The 20795-nt window shown below is 43.9% G+C and overlaps 2 protein-coding genes across 2 annotated transcripts in view; one reads left to right on the top strand and one right to left on the bottom strand.

Annotated features, from left to right (window-relative positions):
- Nucleotides 1-20795, top strand: part of pcxb (pyruvate carboxylase b) — a 303687-nt gene that overhangs the window by 167050 nt on the left and 115842 nt on the right. The window lies entirely within an intron of this gene.
- Nucleotides 1719-20221, bottom strand: LOC308146805 (leucine-rich repeat and fibronectin type-III domain-containing protein 4; the record flags this gene model as incomplete). Its single annotated transcript, XM_080518733.1, has 6 exons — nt 1719-3042; nt 14203-14934; nt 15591-15752; nt 17281-17451; nt 19386-19548; nt 19636-20221. 6 exons carry the CDS (start codon nt 20219-20221, stop codon nt 1719-1721), a joined length of 3138 nt encoding a protein of 1045 aa, XP_080374859.1.

Below are 20795 nucleotides of genomic sequence, written 5' to 3'. Positions count from 1 at the left end.
CTCTTTGATTGACGTTTTTCAAGAGTCTCGGTCGTCTGTGCCATTAGAGAATTCCAACAAAGAGTTAATAACTTCCATAGTGGTTCTGCCGTTGTTTTTTGTTGTTTTTTTTTTAACCTCTTCCTCTGACAACATTCACAGTTTGGATTCAACAGGAATTCGTGTGGCACAAAGAAATCACAGGAAATGAATCTGGAACTTTCCCCCTTTAAGCTGCTGCCGCTTTCTGACGATGCTACATTACTGAGGATTGTGATTTTTTTTTTTACTGCTTGTGTTGAAAATCTAGTTACAATTTCCTCTTTCTTCACACTGAGTTTACCACCACTGGTCCACCATTCCTTTTTTGTTCCCCACAGCTTGTCCAGAAACATGTTAAAACGGTGGAGTCTTGTTGACTGGACTGCCCCTCCTGAACACACACACACACAGACACACACACACACACACACACACACACACACACACACACACACACACACACACACACACACACACACACACACACACACACACACACACACAGACACGCACCCTGATCCATCCGTGATCCATCAATGCATGCACACTTATGCATCCATTAGCATTATTCATTTGTCTGCTCCAATATCGACTGACATCCAGCGTGATCTCGTCTTTCAGAAATGCGCACACTCGCATGTTCCATCACACACTCCTGTCTCCTCCATTTTGTAATCCATATCGACTCCATTGTAATCCCAATGTCTTTCTTTTAATAATGTCTGTGCACCACTCGCCGTTTGCAGCCCGTATCGATTGATCGTGTCAAATGCGCCCAGCTCTGTATTTATACTCCCATAATCCGCAGGCACAGCAAGCCAAAATCATTGTCCTGACAACAGAGGACATAAAGTCACATTCGTTACGATTTGGAAAATACTTTTGAAATGTCCGTCCGTTGTTGGGAGTCCAAAATCAAAGTAACGGAGTGGAGCTCTGGCCTCCAGTCCGTTTTTACTGTTATACTTTAGTCAGACGAGAGGTTCTCTCCAGCAAAACCAGTCGTGGTGTTGTGTTTGATCCAGTGTAAATCCATGTGGTGGTGTGGGGGCTGGCACTCTGGAGGTTTTGAAGTGTTAGCAAAAGTCTGTATTAGTTTGTTGACTTTACTGAGATCCACACAGCGCTTCTGCTACACAACCTTTGTTCAGTTGCACTATTAAAGTCTCCCCCGCTCCCTTTGATTATGCTTCACTATATACCGTTCACATTGTCACATTCTTTGTCTCTACTATCTTTCATTGCTTTTGTTGGGGCACTCCAGCCTCAACTATTTAAAGACAATTTTGAAATGGGCCCTCCACAATGGTTTCTTTTTTTTTTTTTTTTTTTACACTCTCCCGATTTTCTTGTCACTTCTCTATCCCCACTTTTGTTTCTGCCCATCATTCTTGAAGTCAGTGAGATACCCTCTTAAAATTCGACACTGACTTTTAGGTGTACCATTCTGCTCTCTATTTTTTCTTGACTCCTTCCAGGCCGAATCAAGGAGCTGCATAAATGAGTCAAGGCAATTTTTCTTTTCTCCATCATGTCAACCATCTGACCTGACAATCGTTCCCTCTTCTACTGTTTTTTATGTTCCACCCTTTTCTGTCCCCCTAATATCTCTCTACCTCTTTAGCCATCTTTAATAAATATTTCATTCATAGAACCCTTTATCCCCCTCATGTTTTTAAAGTCTCCATCCACAATTTCTATACAACACTTTCCTCCAGTTCCTCAGCGCTCCTTCCGTCCTTCCCCTTCTCCCGACCTCTGTCCTTTAAACTGCTGGTTTGACCCACTGTAACCCCACTGTTAGAGTTGGAATTGGTGGTGTTGTAAGCGTGGATGTATCCCCTTTGGAGATTACACCGAGGCCCGAAGCCCCCGCTGTTTTCAGCCTCGTCGCTGGTCGTTGAAGAAGTTGTGCTTGTGGTCGACGCGCACTGCACCAGCATCCCGTGAAGTGACTGACTCCGCCTGGTCCAGATTACACTCAGTCGCTTGGCGTAACTGACGGCACCGTAGCGCCTGGCAACAGTCGCAGCAGCATCGGTCGCTAGGGCGACCGAGGAGCCCATATCCAATGAGTGCCGTCGTTTACTAACGGTCCCACAGGCAGGACTTAGAGGGGTGAGAGGGCTTTGATAAGCCTGTGAGGAGTTCCATCTGTCCCTACCTCTGGGAGTTATCCTCCAGTCCAACAGCTCGGAGTCTCTCAGGGGAGCAGCCAAGGAGAAACTGGCTCGGTTGGTCAGCTCTCGCTCCAGACGGGGTCTCGGGCGCTCTCTGGAATGTGACTGTCGGGGCAGGGTGGAGGGTGGAGAGGGGGAGTAGTAGAGTGGAGTTCTGTCACTTTCATATGGCGGCACCTTGTCCAGCTTGCGCTGCCTCACCACCAGCGCCATCTCACTTCCGGTCGTAGTAGAAACCACGCCCCCAGTTGAAAGAAACTGCTCCAGGTTGACTTTAGGTTTTGCCCTGGGCTTTGGAGGCAGTTTGGGGGGCTGAGAAGAAGCGGAATCTGCCACCTCTTTTTCCTTTTCCCTGTCCTTCTCTTTCTCCTTCTCTCCTCCTCTTTTCGAAGGCAAACCGTTGGGTAGGACCACCATCATCATATCACCAGATCCATTTGATTGGTAGCAACTGCTGCTGTTTCCCCCTTTGTCCCCGCCTCCAACACCTCCACTCTGACAACAGGCCCCGCCTCCTGCCTCAGTGTTGCCATTGTGACATATCATGTGGTCGGTATGATTGCAAACACGGTGGCGAACCATGAGCGCCACGGTAAACACCAGCAGGGTGACGACAACAACACCTCCAACCAGTATGGTGAGCGTCCCGCCCAGAAAGTGGGCCTGGAGAGAGCGGCACGCCGGGTAGACATCCTTGGTGGAGAATGTAGTACAACCCAGGACCTTTGTGGCGGCCAACGATGTTATTGTGTCATCAAAAATCGCCAGCACACACAGGTTGTAGTCCACACCGGCAACCAAGTTCTTCAGCAGGAATCGGTCAATGGTTGATGGCAGGATCCTAAAAGAGGAATGCGAAAAGAAAAAGCACACATCAGTCCGATAAAGAAACACGCTGTGTCCAGAAAAATGTACAATATCTGCAATAACTTGAAACCTAATCTGAATATGCAAACGTGTTGATGGATTTGAGCAGAAATGGTTGACTATTGGAAAAGAGGCAGAGGAATGGGGGAATGAAAGGATGGCTAGAAACTGCACGGAGGTGGGTACTGCAGCAGGGGGAGAGAGGGAAAATGAGGCTATTGATGGAGAGAGCGCCTGGGGAACATGAAAAGAGAACTCTGTCTGCTCAATTGGAGAGCAGGGGGTGTGTATACGTGCACGTACTTGAATCCCTGCAAGAAGCAAACGTCGAGCCATTTTATAAAACCTCACAATTCAACTCCAAAAGTAGCCATTTCAGATTCAATGTTCAACTCCCTTAAAAAAATACACAGTAAGGTTGGTAAGTTTTGTGGTGACGATTGCAAGAAAGCATTTTTTTTTTTCTTGTCTTCTGTTGCCTGCAAATGTGTTCTTGCGTGTGCCTGTAATGAGCGAGCGCTTGCGTGGGATAATAAAAAGAGAAGTGCTTTGAATGTGTCCTCATTTTAAGTGTTCCAGCAGCCGTTAGAACTAACAAATGGGGGAGAGGTGAACAATAGCAAGAGAGGGAGGAGGAGAAAAACAAATCAAGTAAGGTGGCGATGAGGACATGGAGTGCAGGCGTTACATAAGTTGTGATTGCGTGTCTCAGCGTGTGTTTCACATATGACATGGCGGAATGAATGTGTGTGTATTTCGATGGTTTCGCAGGTATGTAGTACGCTCGGGTAAAGTGTGCGTGGGCATCTGGAGCACACCTCAAGTGTCTTGCCACTGATGAACATGACTTTGCCCTCTTGTGTGGGCAAGTAAGTGTTTGTGTACTTTTATGAACACAACTATTATTCCATGATTCCTCTTTTGTTTTTCTTCTCTACCTTTTTCTTTGGTGGTCCACTTCCCTCTTTTTTTCCTCCGTGTTTGTGCTGTATCAAAGGACTTATTTGCGTCGTTCATTCCTCACCATCCCGGTTCCCTTCAGAGTTGAGCTACAGCATATAAATGCCATCAAGGATGACTCAGACTTGCAAGGAGCTTCTGCAGAAGGCTCCTCACCTTTTCTGTTTATAATGCATTAAAAGAGAGAAAATATCGAAGCAGATTGGTGTGCTCGTTTTTTTGGTTTTTTTTCCTTCAATTTTGAATTTGGTGCAATCGGCTACTTCTACTTAATTAAAATTTTCATATTAATCCGGGCAGACTGCGAGTTCTCATATGTATTCGAATCACTGTTGATGGGATGGGATGATGGGATTAGATGTCTTGAATTATGCAAAGTTACCTGGGAAATAAGAGGAGCCTACTTGAAGCAAGCTACAGGGCAAACCCATGGATTTTGGTAATAGTATAGCTCAGTCAGAATATTGATCACAGATTTCCTCTGCTTGTTCAAGACTTAAAAGTGAACAAAATTAGAATTTTTCTTTTGGCAAATGCCCAGAATACCAACCACTGCACAGGTAGAATATAGAACTGAAGGGAGAATTACAAACGGAGGTACTTTGCTTTTGCAAGTCACCTGGAGTGATTTGAGCCGTAAAAACTGGCACTGAAATATCCCAAAAGTCATCATTTTCCTACAGAAACTCTGTATGACTTTAATAAGGAGTTAGAATGGACTGTCTGACATTTTCCGGCTTCACTATAATCTGAACAGATGCATGGGCCATTCTCATTAAAGCCACCCTCATTCAGTCGTCATTAAGTCACTGTAGAGTTCTCTCCAACACAGTCACAAATTTGCTAGTTAACTTATTCTGCGTACTGGAGCGAATTACAGCTCAGGTGAGCGTTGCCATGGCAAGGGCTCATTATTTGGCTCTGCGGAACAGTAATTTCAGAACGGCACCTTGTCTTGCAGTGGCCACGCATTGAACACTTATGATCCATCAACCTCCACGACGATAAATTCATGATTTGTGCCACCTTACCCAGCTTGATCTGGTGCCATCTGACTATGGGCAAAGGCAGGATGCACCATGACAGGGCAAAGACAGCGGGGACAGACGAGCACAGTCTGCACCTATGGGCAATTTAGAGTTACCAGCTAACCTGAAATGCATGTTTTTTTGGACTGTTTGAGGACAGTCGGGCAGCCAGGGAAAACCCCCGAACATGCACAGAGAGAAACAACCATTCTCCATTCATGAAGGCCTCCAGGCCCAATCCAAACAAGAACCTTCCCACTATGAGGCGAGATGGCTCGCATCAATATCACTCTACAGCTCTTTTAGAGTGGCTGTCATCTTTTTTTTTTGTTTTTTATTTGTTTCTCGGTGCCAACATGTAAATGGTTTTCAAACATATCGAAAGCATAAACACTAAGCAATGCAATAAGACATCACATGTGAACATTTATTTGCCTACCAAGGGGATTTGGGAAAACTAATATGCCATAATATTCTTGTAAATGGTGGCATCCATTGTAACTCTTCAAATGGATTCATTAGATTAAATGTCTCCTTCAGTTAATCGCTCCACTCAAAGAATGTTTATTCTGCAAAGTGTCTGCAGCTCTGTGAAATAAACCTCAACTATTCTGAGTAAAAAAAAAAAAACCCAACAGAACACCAGAGCAGTAACTAACGTTTGGCTAGAAAACGGCAGCATTTTAAGCTAATGTTTTGGTTTTTTTTTTTATATTCCTGTGTCATATTTACAACTCAAGTAAAGCCTGAAATTACAGCCAAATACCTGATGTATGACAACGCTAAATTAAAGGCCCCAGGCAATCCGTTGCACCAGGGGATTGTGAATCACCCTCTGTGGAGTACAGCAGTAAAGACAGTGGTCTCTCATCCACATTTGAAACACTGAGCAGCGTTCGCAACACTTCTGCTGTGTCTGTTATGGGGGTGAAAAAAAACAACAACCTGGGTCATTAAATAGGCTTATAGAAGGCTTTTAGATATTAGAGTGGTGTCAATTCATCCAGAGGCTTTATGTGTGCGGCTAATTGCTGGAACCCCATGAGGCAGAAGACTTGACCATCACTATGGGGAGCCGTGAACGCCACGAGGGGCTGGTTCCATGCAACAAAGGGTTGTTATTGAAATCAATTTTCAGTTTCTTTTATTTATTTGAACGATTATTCGTGTTCTTTCCCTTTCATTTCCCCCATCGCTCAAGTGTCTATACATAGTTTGAATTGGATGCTGCAAAGAAAACTGTCTTAACATAATCTAATAAATCTTGTGCTGTTGTTTTTGGCTCCTTTCTGATATGTGGCGTCACCAACTGGGATTGTTTGCAGATTTATGTGGAACAACCGCACTTTTTTGTTGCATGAACTGTGAAAATCTAGAACATCTATATATTCTGCCCATTGTCTGACACACACAAACACACACAGACATTCTGTAAATCCTTGAGTCTTTTTTTTTCCTAATCCTGCCATTCAACATCCCTTCCTTTTTTGGCTCTATCCATCATCCCACCCTCCATCCTTCTTTTTAGCTTATTGTAGATCCTCTTCCCCTCAAAGTAGCTTCCTCACCCCACTATCCATCTTTTAATAACAGATTTCCCTCATTTCGCTGATTCCCTCTTAGCTGTCCTGCCCTTTTTATTGCTTTGTAATCGCCCATCCTGCCTTACTTTTTACCTAAATCCGCAGTGGTGCTCCCCTCTTTTGTTCCACATTCAACCTTTTTCCTCTTGCTTCCTTTCACCAAACGCCTTTAGCACTCTGTTCTAACTCTTCTTGTCCTTGTCTCTCTTTGTCTCCTCTGTATTCTTCTGTGTTCTGTATCCGCCTGTGTTTCTGCAGAGAGTCAGCTCTGCTCGCCACAAATCCTTTCGGCTATTCTTGCTGGGCTCCACCTGACCTCCCAGCCTCTCCTCTTTTCACAGTCAGCGTACTATATCTCTATTAGCCAACGCGATAACCATGTACCATGATTTAACATCCAAGGTCACTCCTCCTCTTACTCCCAGTCCTCCTTCCTTCTCCTCACCTTCCTGTCATTTCCTTTTTAGGTATGTCTGCTCTTTCCTCCTCCTCCTTCCCCTCCTCTTTTCCTTTTTCCCTGCCACCTCTCCATTTGCCCTCATCTTATATTACTCATCCTCCCTCAACCCCCCCCTGCATCTTCTCCCGAGATTGTGAAACACGTCTCTAGTTGTTTTTGCTATGCTGGCAGTGACAGAAATAGCCAAGCAAATCCACTAAAATATACATGGAAGACGCGGACGCGTTCACAAACGCACGCAGCTTTGATATGCTGATCTGCGACCACTCGCTGCATAATGCATTTTTAACATTATTTAGCTATACGGTGCCAGTACATATGAAATGAACTTCACCTAAAACCTTGGCGTCTGTGAGACGATGCCTGTTCATGAATATAAAGCGCAGCTTGTGCTGGTCTGAACTAAAAGTCGACTGAATAGGTTTCTTTGAAGGTGCTGGGTTATCTCCAAACCTAACCCCACTCGCATACTTGGACATTGTGCAGCATCCCGTAACATACTAAGAGAGTCTGCTCTACGCTGCTAATTATGTTTAAACCCTGCAAAAGGAGGGTGTGCACACGCAAATGCAGGAGGGGAGTGAAAGAGAGAAGGGAGTGCTTTATTCAAGCTGGTGACACAGAAACGGGTAATTATTAGTAACTTAGGAGAGGGGGGAAGAGAGGGAAAGAGACAGGTGAGAGGAGTGGAGGAGAAAGGATTGTCCTGTCTTCCTGTTCCCATCTCTTTTTCTTTTTTTTTTTTTTTACAATTTTTCTTTTGTCGCCTTTTCTTGTTACTCTGGCTGCCTCATATGCTGGCTGCATTACCAGTCCTGGTGGTCTGACACCAGAGAGCATCGTGAACAAGGGAAGAGGCGAAACAACAAAGCAATTATCCATCTATACTGCTCTCCTTTCCCTTTTTCCATCCTTTTGTCACATCTTTTGTTCATTCACCCTTCAGTTCACTTTTTTGGGCTTGATTTATTGGACTGTTTACTTTCTTTTGCGCCGTCTCCCTCGATTTTTGTCTGCTTGTTTCTTCTGTTTTCCTTGATCTGTCTCTCTGTCAATCTCTCATTCTCTCTCCCCTCCCAGATTTTCTTTCACCCCCCCCTTCTGTCTTTTTGCTTTCCTTAATCTGGCATTCACATTCAGCTTTTCCTCATTTGGCCTGGTTTTTCTCGCCCCGCCTGATTCACTTGTTTTTCTCTCTCTCATTCTCGCTTTTTTTTCTTGAATGACCTCTTTCTCCTCGCCAATCCCCCTTGTATTTGTCTTTCTCTATCACTTATCCCTCTGCTCTCTTCATTTTAATCTAACCACCCAATAAACGACAGTATGAATCCCCCCCACCCACCCCTCCCTCTCTGCCGCACTTTTCTCTCTTTCCTTCCCCCGACCATATACCGTAATAGAGAGTGACATATGTATCGAGTGCTGACCCTTTCTTCCTTTTTTTTCTTCTAATATGTCTGATGGGAGCTGACATATGTATTGACACGGTGGTGAACACCTAATTGCATTTTCACATGGGACACAGCTCGACCCTGCTTCACCCCCTCCTTCCCTTTCTCTCTCACCTTCCTCTCCTTCATGCTTTTGTCGGTCTCGCTCCTTGTCTGTCCTCCTGCCTCCTACCTTCTCCATCTTTGTCTCGGCATGCCTCCACCCTGCCCTGCTGTTTTATCTCTCCTTACATCCTTATCTGTCCGTGCCTCAGAAGATGTACTTATCTCGTTTCTTGTATATATTCCTGTATTGGTTATCAGGATAAAATAGGATGCTGATATCAGTTTCTTCTGTAATATCATAGTGTGCAACACAGGGAGACGTATGTGACATGACAGCAATTGAAGACATTGCATAGGCCTGTTCTCTCCAGCGGTGAGAAAATATTTTCACAGCAGCATAATGTGGGCTCCAGCCATCCATATACCGGTGTGTGTATGTTTTAAATATACGTATGGCTTCGTTCAGTACTCTCATGAGTGCCATTGTAATACACCTGCTTTTTAGTTTCAGTTTCCTCCTTCAGTTGCGTCTCCTTTTGTGACTCATTAGCCACGCTCTCAGCTGTCTATTTCACAGCACGCGCCTTTCCTATGGCTGTCAAACTCTCAACCTGTCCCTTTCAACTTTCAACTTTCTTTTTTTTTTTTTTTTGCTGGACTCCACTTTCATTACTCTCATTATTTCTTAAACTCTGCAGGATTCTCTGTGCATCTTGGAGCTCTCCCTGTCCCTGTGATCGCCTCCGTTCCCATTAAATTCAGAGCCATACTTGGCACTTTGAGGGCCCAGCAGGAACGCTGCTCCTGTTGTGACTGGGGTGCAATTGTGAAATATTCTTCCGGGCCTTCACACCGGGCCTTCACACTCCTGAGATGACTTTAGTATAAAACTTTTGCCTCAGGTGTGTATTTGATAATACATATGCCCCACTGTCATACTTTATGTGGCAATACCTTGCTGCAGTTTCTGAAAAACCTCATCTACCTATAAAACCATACCAAGAAGAAACAGAATGCACATCAGATGATGTTGAGATATGTAATTTACACCGATTCTGTAAAATGTGATGAATTGCAGGGCTACTCTTAACTATATGTGGGTTGGTTGATGACAAGCTCATTCAAACTGGAGTAATTTAGTGGCTTGATTGCATAGCTGTTGATGAACAAAAGAATGCTTTACATGTACCTGTTGCAAATCAGTGCCACGGCTATGAAAGTACTAATCAACCTCAACAAAACCTTAAATCATCTATACAAACATGCATGTTTTCTTCAATTAAGCTCATTAGGTCATGCAGCAACATGTTCACCAATTATCTTCTTTAGAGTTCAATGCAAAATCATTGCATATTGTCATCGCGTCAAAGGCCTATGAACAAAAAACAATGCACACACTCCCAGGAACATGCACCTGGGAGTGCCAACCACATCATTGTGCAGCCTTCATTATATACGATCTTCATATGCACACATGCAGAATGGTGAAATAATGTCAAATCCAGCACACATAAAAGGTAACTTATCATGACATGAACGCTTATGTGAGTCAAATCCTGTTTTGAGCCATGTTCACTCCTATATATTCTATACCTTTTTTGTATTAACTTTCCATATTATGCATTCCTGTCTCTGTATTTAAGCTAGAAATCATGCTGGAAAAAAATGACAAATTCTGGAACAGATGGTACCCCAGGGGTTTCTTTAGGAATGCTGCCTCATTTCCATGGAGGGACACTTCCTGACTCCTGTTCTTTGTCCTTCAGGTAGGCTGCACACACGTTTGTCAGTGGGTGGCTGCTCACAACCGGGACTTTCTTTTCTTTCTTTTTTTGACACTGCTCTTTTCACATTATGTGAACATCATCTTGCCAGAGACGACCAGGCACCGAAGTGTGGTAGTGTAACACGGTGGCACAGCTCCAGGAAGGAGGATCAGCCGATGTAGTCGAGGGGGGCCGAGGGCGTCAGGGTGAGCAGAGCCCAGCGGACACCACATGGAAGATATCCCACCTGGCTCTGTCACAGATGCCATCAGAATTAGACAAGCCGCGCTAAAATGGAGGCAGGTCTTTCGAGCATCCGACTGACCTTTTAAAGATGATTAAATCTGGCAGTCGCACAATGGACTCTGCTGCTCTGTAATCTATATGCCTCTGTCTCACTGTGTCTGCACCTCGCTCACACTCTCCATGCCCACTTTTGGTTGCTGGCCGTGTTGTCTTGCTTTTCATTTCTAAATCCTCTTTCTCTCTGTCTCTTTGTCCCCCCACCCCCCCTCCTCCTCTCTCTCTATCCATCCTTGGCCTAATTCAGCTGGCCTGGTGTTGTGTCCACCTGTCTGAGCGGTCATACAACAGCGGTAACAACCACAACAACACGATATGAACAGAAATCCATATATATATAACTGGTTGACTCCTATTCACTCTCACTTGTTAGCCAGTGTGATATTGCAGTTGGCAGTGGCACACTGGCAGTCTGATAGAAATCTATACAGGAAACTCCTGGCAGCATTGTGGTATGTTTCCCTTCAAATGCTTCCCTTTCCATTTCTGTCTCATCTTTCCCCCCCGAGACTGGTTTCTCTGTGCCTCTCTTATGCCCTGAGTCTCCTACTGCGTCCTCTTCTCCTCGGCAGCTTGATAAAGACCTCGCGTTTCGGTTTCACCTTTAAAACAGCCGCTGCGTCTCGATCGCAATGCATCACTTATCCAGTGTTTTTGTTTTCCTGCTGGTCCAATTTGTTTTGGGTTTAGTCAAACTTGTGATCGCCTACTCCCTCTTGACTGAGCTTCTGCGTCTCGCCCGTGATACCGCTTGCCTTTACTCGGTCTGTTTTTGCTTATCTCTCCTCTGTTTTCCCCCTCTGCTCTGCGGGGCTCAGCATTTCCTTGTCTCAAGCTGCTCAACTGAGCCTTCACCTCCACTGATGCTGCCATTTTTTTTTTTTTTACATTTGGGCCCTTAAGAGAGAGATTTTTTTTAACTGTGTCACCCTTTTTGGATTAAATTTTGTGAGGGAGGCTGGGATTTGAAGGAGAAATATGAAGACCTTACTGTTATTCCCAAGCTCAGCATTTAGTTTCTCAGCCAGAGATATCGATTAACCAAGCACCCCTGTTATTTTCCTCACTTCTATTCAAGCATTTTGCAATCCCAGTCTTGGTTTATAGAGATAACAAATTTTGACTCGTTAACAACCTCCCTTATTATTAGAGGGTTTTCCACAGAGGAATTAACACAGCCGATCAGTGAGGGAGTTGCGATCTCATTCAGTTCATTTAATTCAATCATTTAATTAGTTTCCTGTGTAATTGACACAAACATGCCACGGGACTGTGCAGACTCTGCACTCCTTTGTTTTGAAGTGGCATCTCAATAGGACACATATTTACTCTCGTCTCTTCATCCACCCTGCCCTCTCTGCTGTGGGCGGACACGTTGCCGTGGGGCTTTCACAACATTCCCTCACCTTTTGTTTCCTCATCTCTCTGCTCCCTTATTTATTTATTTTTTTGAGTTTTTATCTGAGTTTTTGGATGCTCCATCCTCCATCTTCCTTTTTCCATCTCTCCATTCACTCTCTTTCTTCCATACCCTGGTGGATGTCTGCTGTGTACACACATGGTCTCTATTTTAGTGATGAAGTTAAATAACTTTCCTCCCACTCACCTATTTGCTTTTCTCCTCAAGGACTGATTGAACACACACTCTTCTCTTCTACGTCCGTCTGTCTGCCTGTCTGTCCATCAGTCTGTCTCTTTCCTCTAACCGATCCTTCTTTCATCTAAATATCTCCCAGGATGATTTGTGGAGAGATTATATTCACCCTTTCCCTCAGTTCCTCTCTTCCACCTCTGGGAACCTCGAAGGCCCCATTCCTTTCTAAAATTTCACCCATTTCTTTCCTTCTGACTCTGTACTTGGCTTAACTATTAGTTTTTTCTACCCATCCATCTTTTTTAGATTCACCCCTGGCTGTCATTTTCCTTCCTCTTCCTTCCTCAATCCGTATGATTATAGGCACATTCAGTTTTTTTTCATCTTCCCAATAATCTCTCCATCTGTCTGTCTTCCGTGCCCTCTTCCTGTCAAAAGGTTGCTTCCATTTGTCCCTCCTCGATAACGCTTACAGCTTATTGCCGTTTTTATAACACCTGAGGGAAATTATGCTCAACCCCAATTTAAATGCCAACTCCAAAGAAACCTGCAAACATACAGATAATGCCAGTTTAAGCCCAACATGCCCTCATTCTTTCCTGTTTTCTTTCTTTCTTTTTTTTCCCTCACCGTCCTTGTAACTGCGTGGCTGCAGCAGCGAGCCCACACATGAATGTTTCATTATGAAATGCCTGGAGATTCCGATTCGGCAAACTTTGTGCCTACTTATAATTCACAAGTAGTATTGCATATGTAAGTACACCAAGAAGCTTAAACTCAAGCAACACTATAAGGAAAGGCAGGAGTCCATTCATGTGTCCGCTGCTTTTAGAATGATTTACTCCACGTCCTTGTTCATCCGTTTGTAGTGGTTTACTTGGACATTTGAGTGGTTAGTTTGTGAGTCTATCATAGTTTCACAGTATAAGCACAGACAGTGAGAAGCTTGTGATCCAAATTCTTCATGCAACAAAGGTGCGTTTCACACAAGTTCTGCTTTGATCCGTTTGTCTTTCTAATCTTTTTGCCTTCTCTGAGCGTCTACAGTAGTGGAGCCTCTTGTTCTTTCCCTCTGCAAGTCCCACAGTTGCGTTACAGCAACGCAGAGACAACAAAACCTGTCAGCATTGCAGACTTTTTCTCCTGCATGGAGTTAAGTTTTTCACCTCATGCTATTCCAGAACTCTGCACTTGAAAGTTGTAATGTGGTGTCCTAAATAATTTGTGCTAACAAGATGAACATTGCAGCCCTTAACCTCAAATCCAGGGTTTTTCAATGGTTATGTGCTTCCGAGAGCACGGTGAGTAAGCAAGGACATTGAAGTGTGAAGAAATCTGATTTGAAATTCAAATGGCATGACTTACTTCCGACTTAAATGTTAATTCAGATTAAATATACATTCCTGCTCAATTCTCTCACTATTATTTCAAAATTTGGATAGTGGATGCATCTCCCTGTCATAGTCAGATATTCAGTATGTTTTTGGGACATTCTCCATCCTTCAAGTTCCTTTTTTCTCCCTCAATGAATATATCTCCCTTTTTTTTTCTCGTTCTGCATTCATCCATATGCACAGACTGTTCACCTGTTAGGTTTTAGTTTCATGCAGTGATGGAGATAAATTATTAACTACCGTCGCCCCTTGATCCATTCATCTGTCTCCCCATTCATCCTTCCCTTGAGCTATCTGTCCGTCCGTGTACAAGATGAACAGTTTCACTTCTGTGTCATGCTGTCATAGATAAATATTTCAGGGGTTTTGCATGAAAGCATGTTTCACCTTTTAAGCATTGGACAGCATTGATACAAATGTTAAAATGGCTTGTGGTTGCTGATATAGAGGAGAAACTGACAACAGATAACCTGATGGAAAGTGTCAATTGTGTCAAGACTTCCATGTTTGCACTGTGAGTAAATTGTATAATAGATAAAGTTAAACTGACCTGTAGATAAGGGTATCATCGGCAGTGCAGTTGTACTGTATCTGATACATCCAGACAACGTAAGCTGTAGACAAACGTCCCAAATCCCATCGGACCTGCGCCGAGGTGGATGTCACTCCTTGTACTCCAACCATCCGCCCTTCCACCTCCTCCTCCTCGTCCTCCATGCTTCCATCATCGACTCTTTCCCCGTCGGTGGTCCGACTGCCGTCACCCTCATTGGCCTCCCCTCCGCCTCGCCTCCCGTCATCCGCCTCCCCTGCGCGTCCCACGCCGTTGTTAATCCCTCCGTTTTTCCCTGTGCTGATATCCGACGAGCCTGGATCGCTCCTTAAAATCCCATTGGTCACATTCCGATTGTTCTTGGTATTAACATTGGTGCTCCCCGAGTTTCCACCAGCTCCACCTCGGTGTGGCAGAGGGATTATTTTCAAGTCCACTGTAGCTGTTGCTTCACCTGCTGCATTTATTGCGATACATGTATACGCTCCATCATCTCTGGCAACCGTCACCAGCATATCCAAGGTCCCATTGCTGAAGGAGCTGGTCCGGGACGAGTTCGCAATGATGCGGTCGTCCGGCGAAACCCAGTGGACCACCGGCTCAGGGTCACCAATGGCACGACATTTCAGTGTGGCACGCTGGCCCTCCAAAACCCAGAGCTTGTGGGTGTGACGGGTAATGAGGGGTGGTTCACAAGTGAACTCCTCCTCTGGGATTGACCAAAAATATCTGCAAAGAAAAAGAGGCAAGTAGTGTGAAACCATTGAAGTAAAAACAAACAAAAACGGTGCAGCAGTGTGACATCTTGGGCTCAGAACAGAGATTTTTCATCAGAGATGGGTTCGGCAGATTAATAGCATGTATTTGCTTAAAACTCAGCTTGCTCCCTCAATTTAAGGGTGAAGATCAGAACAATTTCACACAGTAAAAAAGGCTGAATATAATTAATTATGGCAGCAATGGCAATTGAATACAGCAGATGCTATTTTTTTCTCTCCAAAGCTCTTTGTTGTCACAGCTTACTTTTGACTTCATAGTTATATTCAACAGAGAGGTTCAAGAGTGAAAACTAGTTTGAAGGATCAAACCAGTGGTTAAGTAGTCAGATCTCATGGCCTGTCTGCCCTGCAGGTTTTTATTCCTGTTTCTAGTCTTGCACACATGAAAATCCTGTTAAGGTGTCAAAATATGAGGCCTTTAATGAGATGTGTACTAAAGCAGGTCTGGTTCAACAGCTTATAGGGCAACTTGTCCTTGGACTGGACTAAGAAAACACTGATCTAAGTAATTATATTTGACATTTGTTTTTCTACTATATTGTTCTCCTAATACAGAGAACGCCTTCACTTATTAGGGGATTGTTACAAATGACTGATGATGTTTACCTTCCAGCCAGGTGAGGAGGAGTAGCACATGTCTCCATGTCGTCTCCGCGGATGAGGCGCCTTAGCCACAGCAGTTCACAGTTGCAGTGCAGCGGGTTCCCTCCAAAATTCAGGCTTATGACAGCGTTGTAGGGTGTGGGACTTATGGCGCCGGTCTGGGACCTGACGATGAAAGAATGGTGAACAAATTACACAGTTGTAGACCTTTTTAATGCTAAAATACAAATTCAAGAACACTATTTGATCAAGATTTTTCACTCCTTTTCAAGTTTCTCATTATCTCCCCAACCACACAGATTAATCTCTTTAATTTTATAGTTTTATTTGAAAATTTAATTGTAGAGGGTTCAAGAGCGCAGTTTAATGAAACTGAAATAGCTTTTGTATCAAGTAAAGTTATGGCATCAGCAGGTTGATAAGAAGATATTAGAAAGAGGACCTACACATTACAAAAATCATCCTCAGCAGGCACTTATGCATCTACCCAGGAGTAACACTGCGGCACCATCATAAGCAGGTTTACGTTTTCAGATTGGAATAATTTACAATTATTAAAGAAAAAAACAAGCCCTTCTCAAGCTTTCTATCTAATTAAGCTGCTTTGAACGTAGTCCAAATGTGTGTAATAAGACCGATAAAAACAAACTAGCAGCTTTTACTCTGCAGCAGCCACACACACAGTGGGGACAGCACTTATACTTTAGTTCTGTTTATACATGCAATTCAAACATTCTTATTAGATTTCACTCATTTGCCATTTTCTTATCCAGGTTTGTTTTGAAAGGGCAGCGGAATCATTATATGTGAGCATCAACTTATACTGGGAGGCTGGATGCTTTTTGTGTTTTACAGTATAAAGAAGTTAAAAAAAAAAAAAAAACACAAAAGAAAAGATTTATATGAATCCTGCTGTATATAAGGCTGGCTCTCCATACACAGATAACAAGCTCAGGTAGTCACGTTTCAACGGCTGGCATTTGTAAATCTAGCATCATATCTTGTAGGAACTACACCTAAATAGGAACGAAAGAGGGAAGGGATGTCTTCTGAAGAGTTTCAGGAACACTCAGGTTTGAAGGTACCAATTCACCCAGAGTGTGACACAGCAGGGTTGTGGGTACTTATCTGAAGATGGGGATACTTTGAACTACTTGGAGCTCAGTTGGCATCTCTACAATGATCGTCTCTTTTTTATTACTTCACATGCCCTCTCTACTTGCCATTCCTCTTTCTAAAACATAAAATATACAATTTTGAAAGAAGTGTGGACCTTTAAGGGGTGTATTATTCACCTTTGAGGCACTTTCTTTTGCGAGTTGCTGCGCTAAACATAATATGGAACAAGTCAGTGCCTCATTGCTATATCGCAGAACAAAGATGGGGGAATGAAAACAGATGGCTTTGTATTCTCTATAGTACCAGCTGCCTCACGTGTTCCAGCCAGTGGACTGGTGAGAGTGAAACAGTTTAGTGTGGTGCCTACATGCTGTACATATGGTTAACTAAATGACAAAATAAAAAGTGAATGCAGTGACTAAAAGTTTTACTGAATGTCTTCCTCTGTTGCTGTGCCCAAGCACCTCCTGTGAAGTGCCATATGTTGAGCCCGGTACCGGTACTGCACACCGCTGAGCATTGCCACCATAGCCACCTCTCAGAGAGACATGAAAGACAGATGATTAACAGTTACCTTGCGAAAAGAGGGTCAGGTGGCAGGGTTCGGAGTCTGTTGGAGGTCATGTCAAGCCTTGCAAGCTTATACAGCTCTCCAAAGACGCCTTCTGCTATGTGGTCGATCAGGTTATGATCCAGGTTCATGGTGTGCAGACTGGCCATGTTCTGAATGGACTCCCATGGCACCCTGAAGACATAAAAGGACATTTAGATTGATAAATATGAGACGAGATTATGTGCTCTTCGGAAAACGAAGAAACGGGAATATGTCTAGAAAGCCACAGCTGCTGTGAAGTCGGATTCAGTCCCCGGCTGGCTTGTGTCCCTCGTGGCTACGCTGACACAGTATAAGACATTAACCAGATTAAAGGGTGGTGCTCCCACTAGTACATCAGTCAAAGTTCACTCTTTATGTTCCGAGTGCTTTCCTATGTGGCTCAGCGGGAAGCAGAAATGAGCGAAGACTAATTAATGACGACTGCAGTAACAGACAGCAACAACAGCAGATGCTCGCTTTCCTCGATACTCTTTTTCCTGTCCCTCGTTTTCATGAGTCCCATCTGTGACACACTGCAGTTATCATTTACTCATCCTTAAGTGCAATCATTCACCGATTTGGGTCAATTGGTGAGACAAACTTTAAAAGAAAAATTTAGATAGAGAAGGAACATTTAGAAGACTTTCATTGTTTGAGTCATTCATTACTACAGTTGGTTTTGCATTTTGATCTCTATCTTTTATTTATCTATGTTTGTTAACTTGTAAATTCTTAAATGTCTGAAGCTTATCTAGTGTCAATAATATATTTCTCTGTGTGATGAATGTGAGGAATTTTGTCCTTTTAGTCGTTCAGTCAGAGAGTAAGAATAATGGTGACAACAGATTTAGTCTAAACAGAAGAATGTCTTCAAGGCAAAGATGCCATATATAACTGATTACAAAATGTTTTTGTCTTAGTTTGTGGAAAGACAATAATGAAGATAGTGTAGCACAAGGACACATCATGAATATGGCCTAAATTGTTGCCCTCGTTTTTTATTGTGTTAATTTATTTTTCATAATGAGGCTTTGATAGTCATCAGCAGTCAGATTTAGGTGGCACTAAAGGGAAAACATTGCTAATTATCAAATTGCAACTGTTCTTTTATTGTTATTTAATTACTAAAATTCTATTGAGTTAGTTTGACCATTGATTCTTTGTTTTGTTTGTTTATTTTTAAGTGCCAGTGTCTCAGAACATTGAAACACGATCAGGCTTCAGAGGTACAGTATAAGATCAGTGTGTCCAACTGGTTGGTCCTCCCACCGTCTCATATGACATGGCCTGTTTCCATGTGGAGCATTTTTAATCGCGGCCAGAATCTCTGAGGCAGACTCTCTGCGCTGTATTCTCCACAGCAACCTCCAAAATGGGCAAACCGCGTTTGCTAATATATGCATCATTAAAACTCTTTACTCTTTTCTTATGGTTTGGTGGAGGTTGCAGAAAAGGCCAGAGAGCCCCTGTAGAGGAGACAAATGAAACATCTTAATCAGGACTGACGGCACAATGCTGCTGAATTCATCAGCGGAGTGAAGCACCGTGAGGTGGGATGGATAGGGACCATCATTATTGTTCTGACTTATTATTTAGTCCAGAGGAAAAGATAGTTCTGCTAAGAAAATCCTCCATTGCCCTTGAGCACGATGAGCCGAATGCTACACGGTGCTCTTGTATAGAAGCTGCCTACAGCAATGTACAGTTATTCACAGCGTAGTGAGCTCAAAAGTGACCTCATCAAGTCTTAACCAAATTGAAGTCAAAGCAAATTACAACCACCTCAGAATTGATTCACTTTTACTTTACTGGGCTTTTACTCATGGCCATCTCGCCTCAGCAGTTTCAGGCAGCCTCTCTTCATTGTCTTTGCTGACTTTTACATGAGCATAAAAAAAAACTCTTTCCACTTTGCCTTGAAATTTTAGAGGCTGAAATGTGTGTCAGGAGAATAGACTTCTGAGACCCAGAACTAAGCGCAGCGAGAGTCTGGAGTCAGATAATGTGTTTCTACTTAAAGAAAAATAAATTAGATAGGATGCAGGATGTGTGTGGGCGATCACAACAGAGACAAAGCTTTTTACCTCCTGAGGTTATTGTAGGACATGTCAAGGTCTTCCAGCGTGAGCAAGAAATCGTCAAAAGCCTGGACGGAAACTTTAACTAGCTGGTTGTTGTTGACAATCAGATGTTGTAGATTGACCAGACCTGCCAGGTCTCTAGGTCCAAGTATCGTCAACCGATTACCTAGATGCCAACAAACGGTACACATCAGCACTTTGTAGAAGTTTGAAACATCATGTCTGAGAAATCCGAGCACTGTCGGTATCTCACCATCCAGATGCAGGGAGCGTAAACTCTCCAGGTCAGCAAAGGCCATAGGTCGAATAAGGTGGATGGTGTTTCTTGACAGCGTCAGATCGACCAGTCCGGACATGTTAACAAAGTCAGTTCCACTCACTTCCATGATGAAGTTGTCGGCCAGTCGCAGCTCCACTGTGCGCCGGTCAACGTGTGGCGGGACGAACAGGAGGCCCTTGTCGGCGCAGAGTGTACTGAGCGACTCCGAGAGGTTTCGGCACACACAGTGGAAAGGACAGGCCGAGACCACGCCCCACGTCTCTCCTGCTCCAATCAGGGAAGGCAGGAGGCAGCATGTGACGAGAGTCAGCCAGTGAAACACCGGGAATGTGACGGAGTCGGGTAGCGTCCTCTTGGTCGCCCTGGGGCAGGCGCAGTGGATGAGGTGTGATGAGGAGGGCAAAGATGAGACGAGAACAGGGGGAATGAGAGAAAGAGAGAGGATGGATGGAGGGAAAAGGGCGGGGGAAGTGGAGCTGCCAGCTTTTTGTTTTGGGTGGAGGTGTGTGTGGGGCAGGTGTTTCAGTCTGCAGGGATTGAGGGGTGGGGGGACAGGCATGGTAAAACGCCTGGCGATCCACAGACCTAAAGACACAAAGGGAGAGAATTAGGTGAGAAAGCGTTAAATAGTTTTCATACCCACGTCCTGGTCCGGCAGTGTTTTATAAGAGATGTCTGAAGTGTGTTTTTGTGTCTGGTCTCCTGCCTTCCACCTGTTCTGACTAGACATGGCTGGTACAAAAGCTTGTTCTGCACACATACATGCTTGTGTGAGCCAAGGCCTCTTAAATAAACACCACTCTGCTCCAATGCCCACTTGGTGCTTCACCACAGAAAAAGTCCATGTTGAGAAATGGCTGACACCCCTTGCAATACACTTTTTTTTTTTGTTCCGATACCTCTTCCATACACTCACGGAAGCACACACTGAGCCTTGTGTACCTCTTCACCGCTACAGCTCATTGCCTAGCAACAACATCCCAAAAGACTGAACACAGCCAGTCCCTATAGTAACGGTTACCTAGAAACCTGTAAGTGCAGATTAGACATGTGTTATATCACATAGGACCCTTTGTCACAACTGTGGGTCAGGGAATCAAATTGGGTCACCAGCCTATCAGCTTTGATTCTCC

Source organism: Blennius ocellaris (assembly GCF_963422515.1).
Source record: "Blennius ocellaris genome assembly, chromosome: 23".
Lineage (NCBI taxonomy): Eukaryota > Metazoa > Chordata > Actinopteri > Blenniiformes > Blenniidae > Blennius > Blennius ocellaris.
The sequence above is the reverse complement of the archived record's forward strand: the minus strand, read 5'-3'. Positions and strand labels throughout refer to the sequence as shown.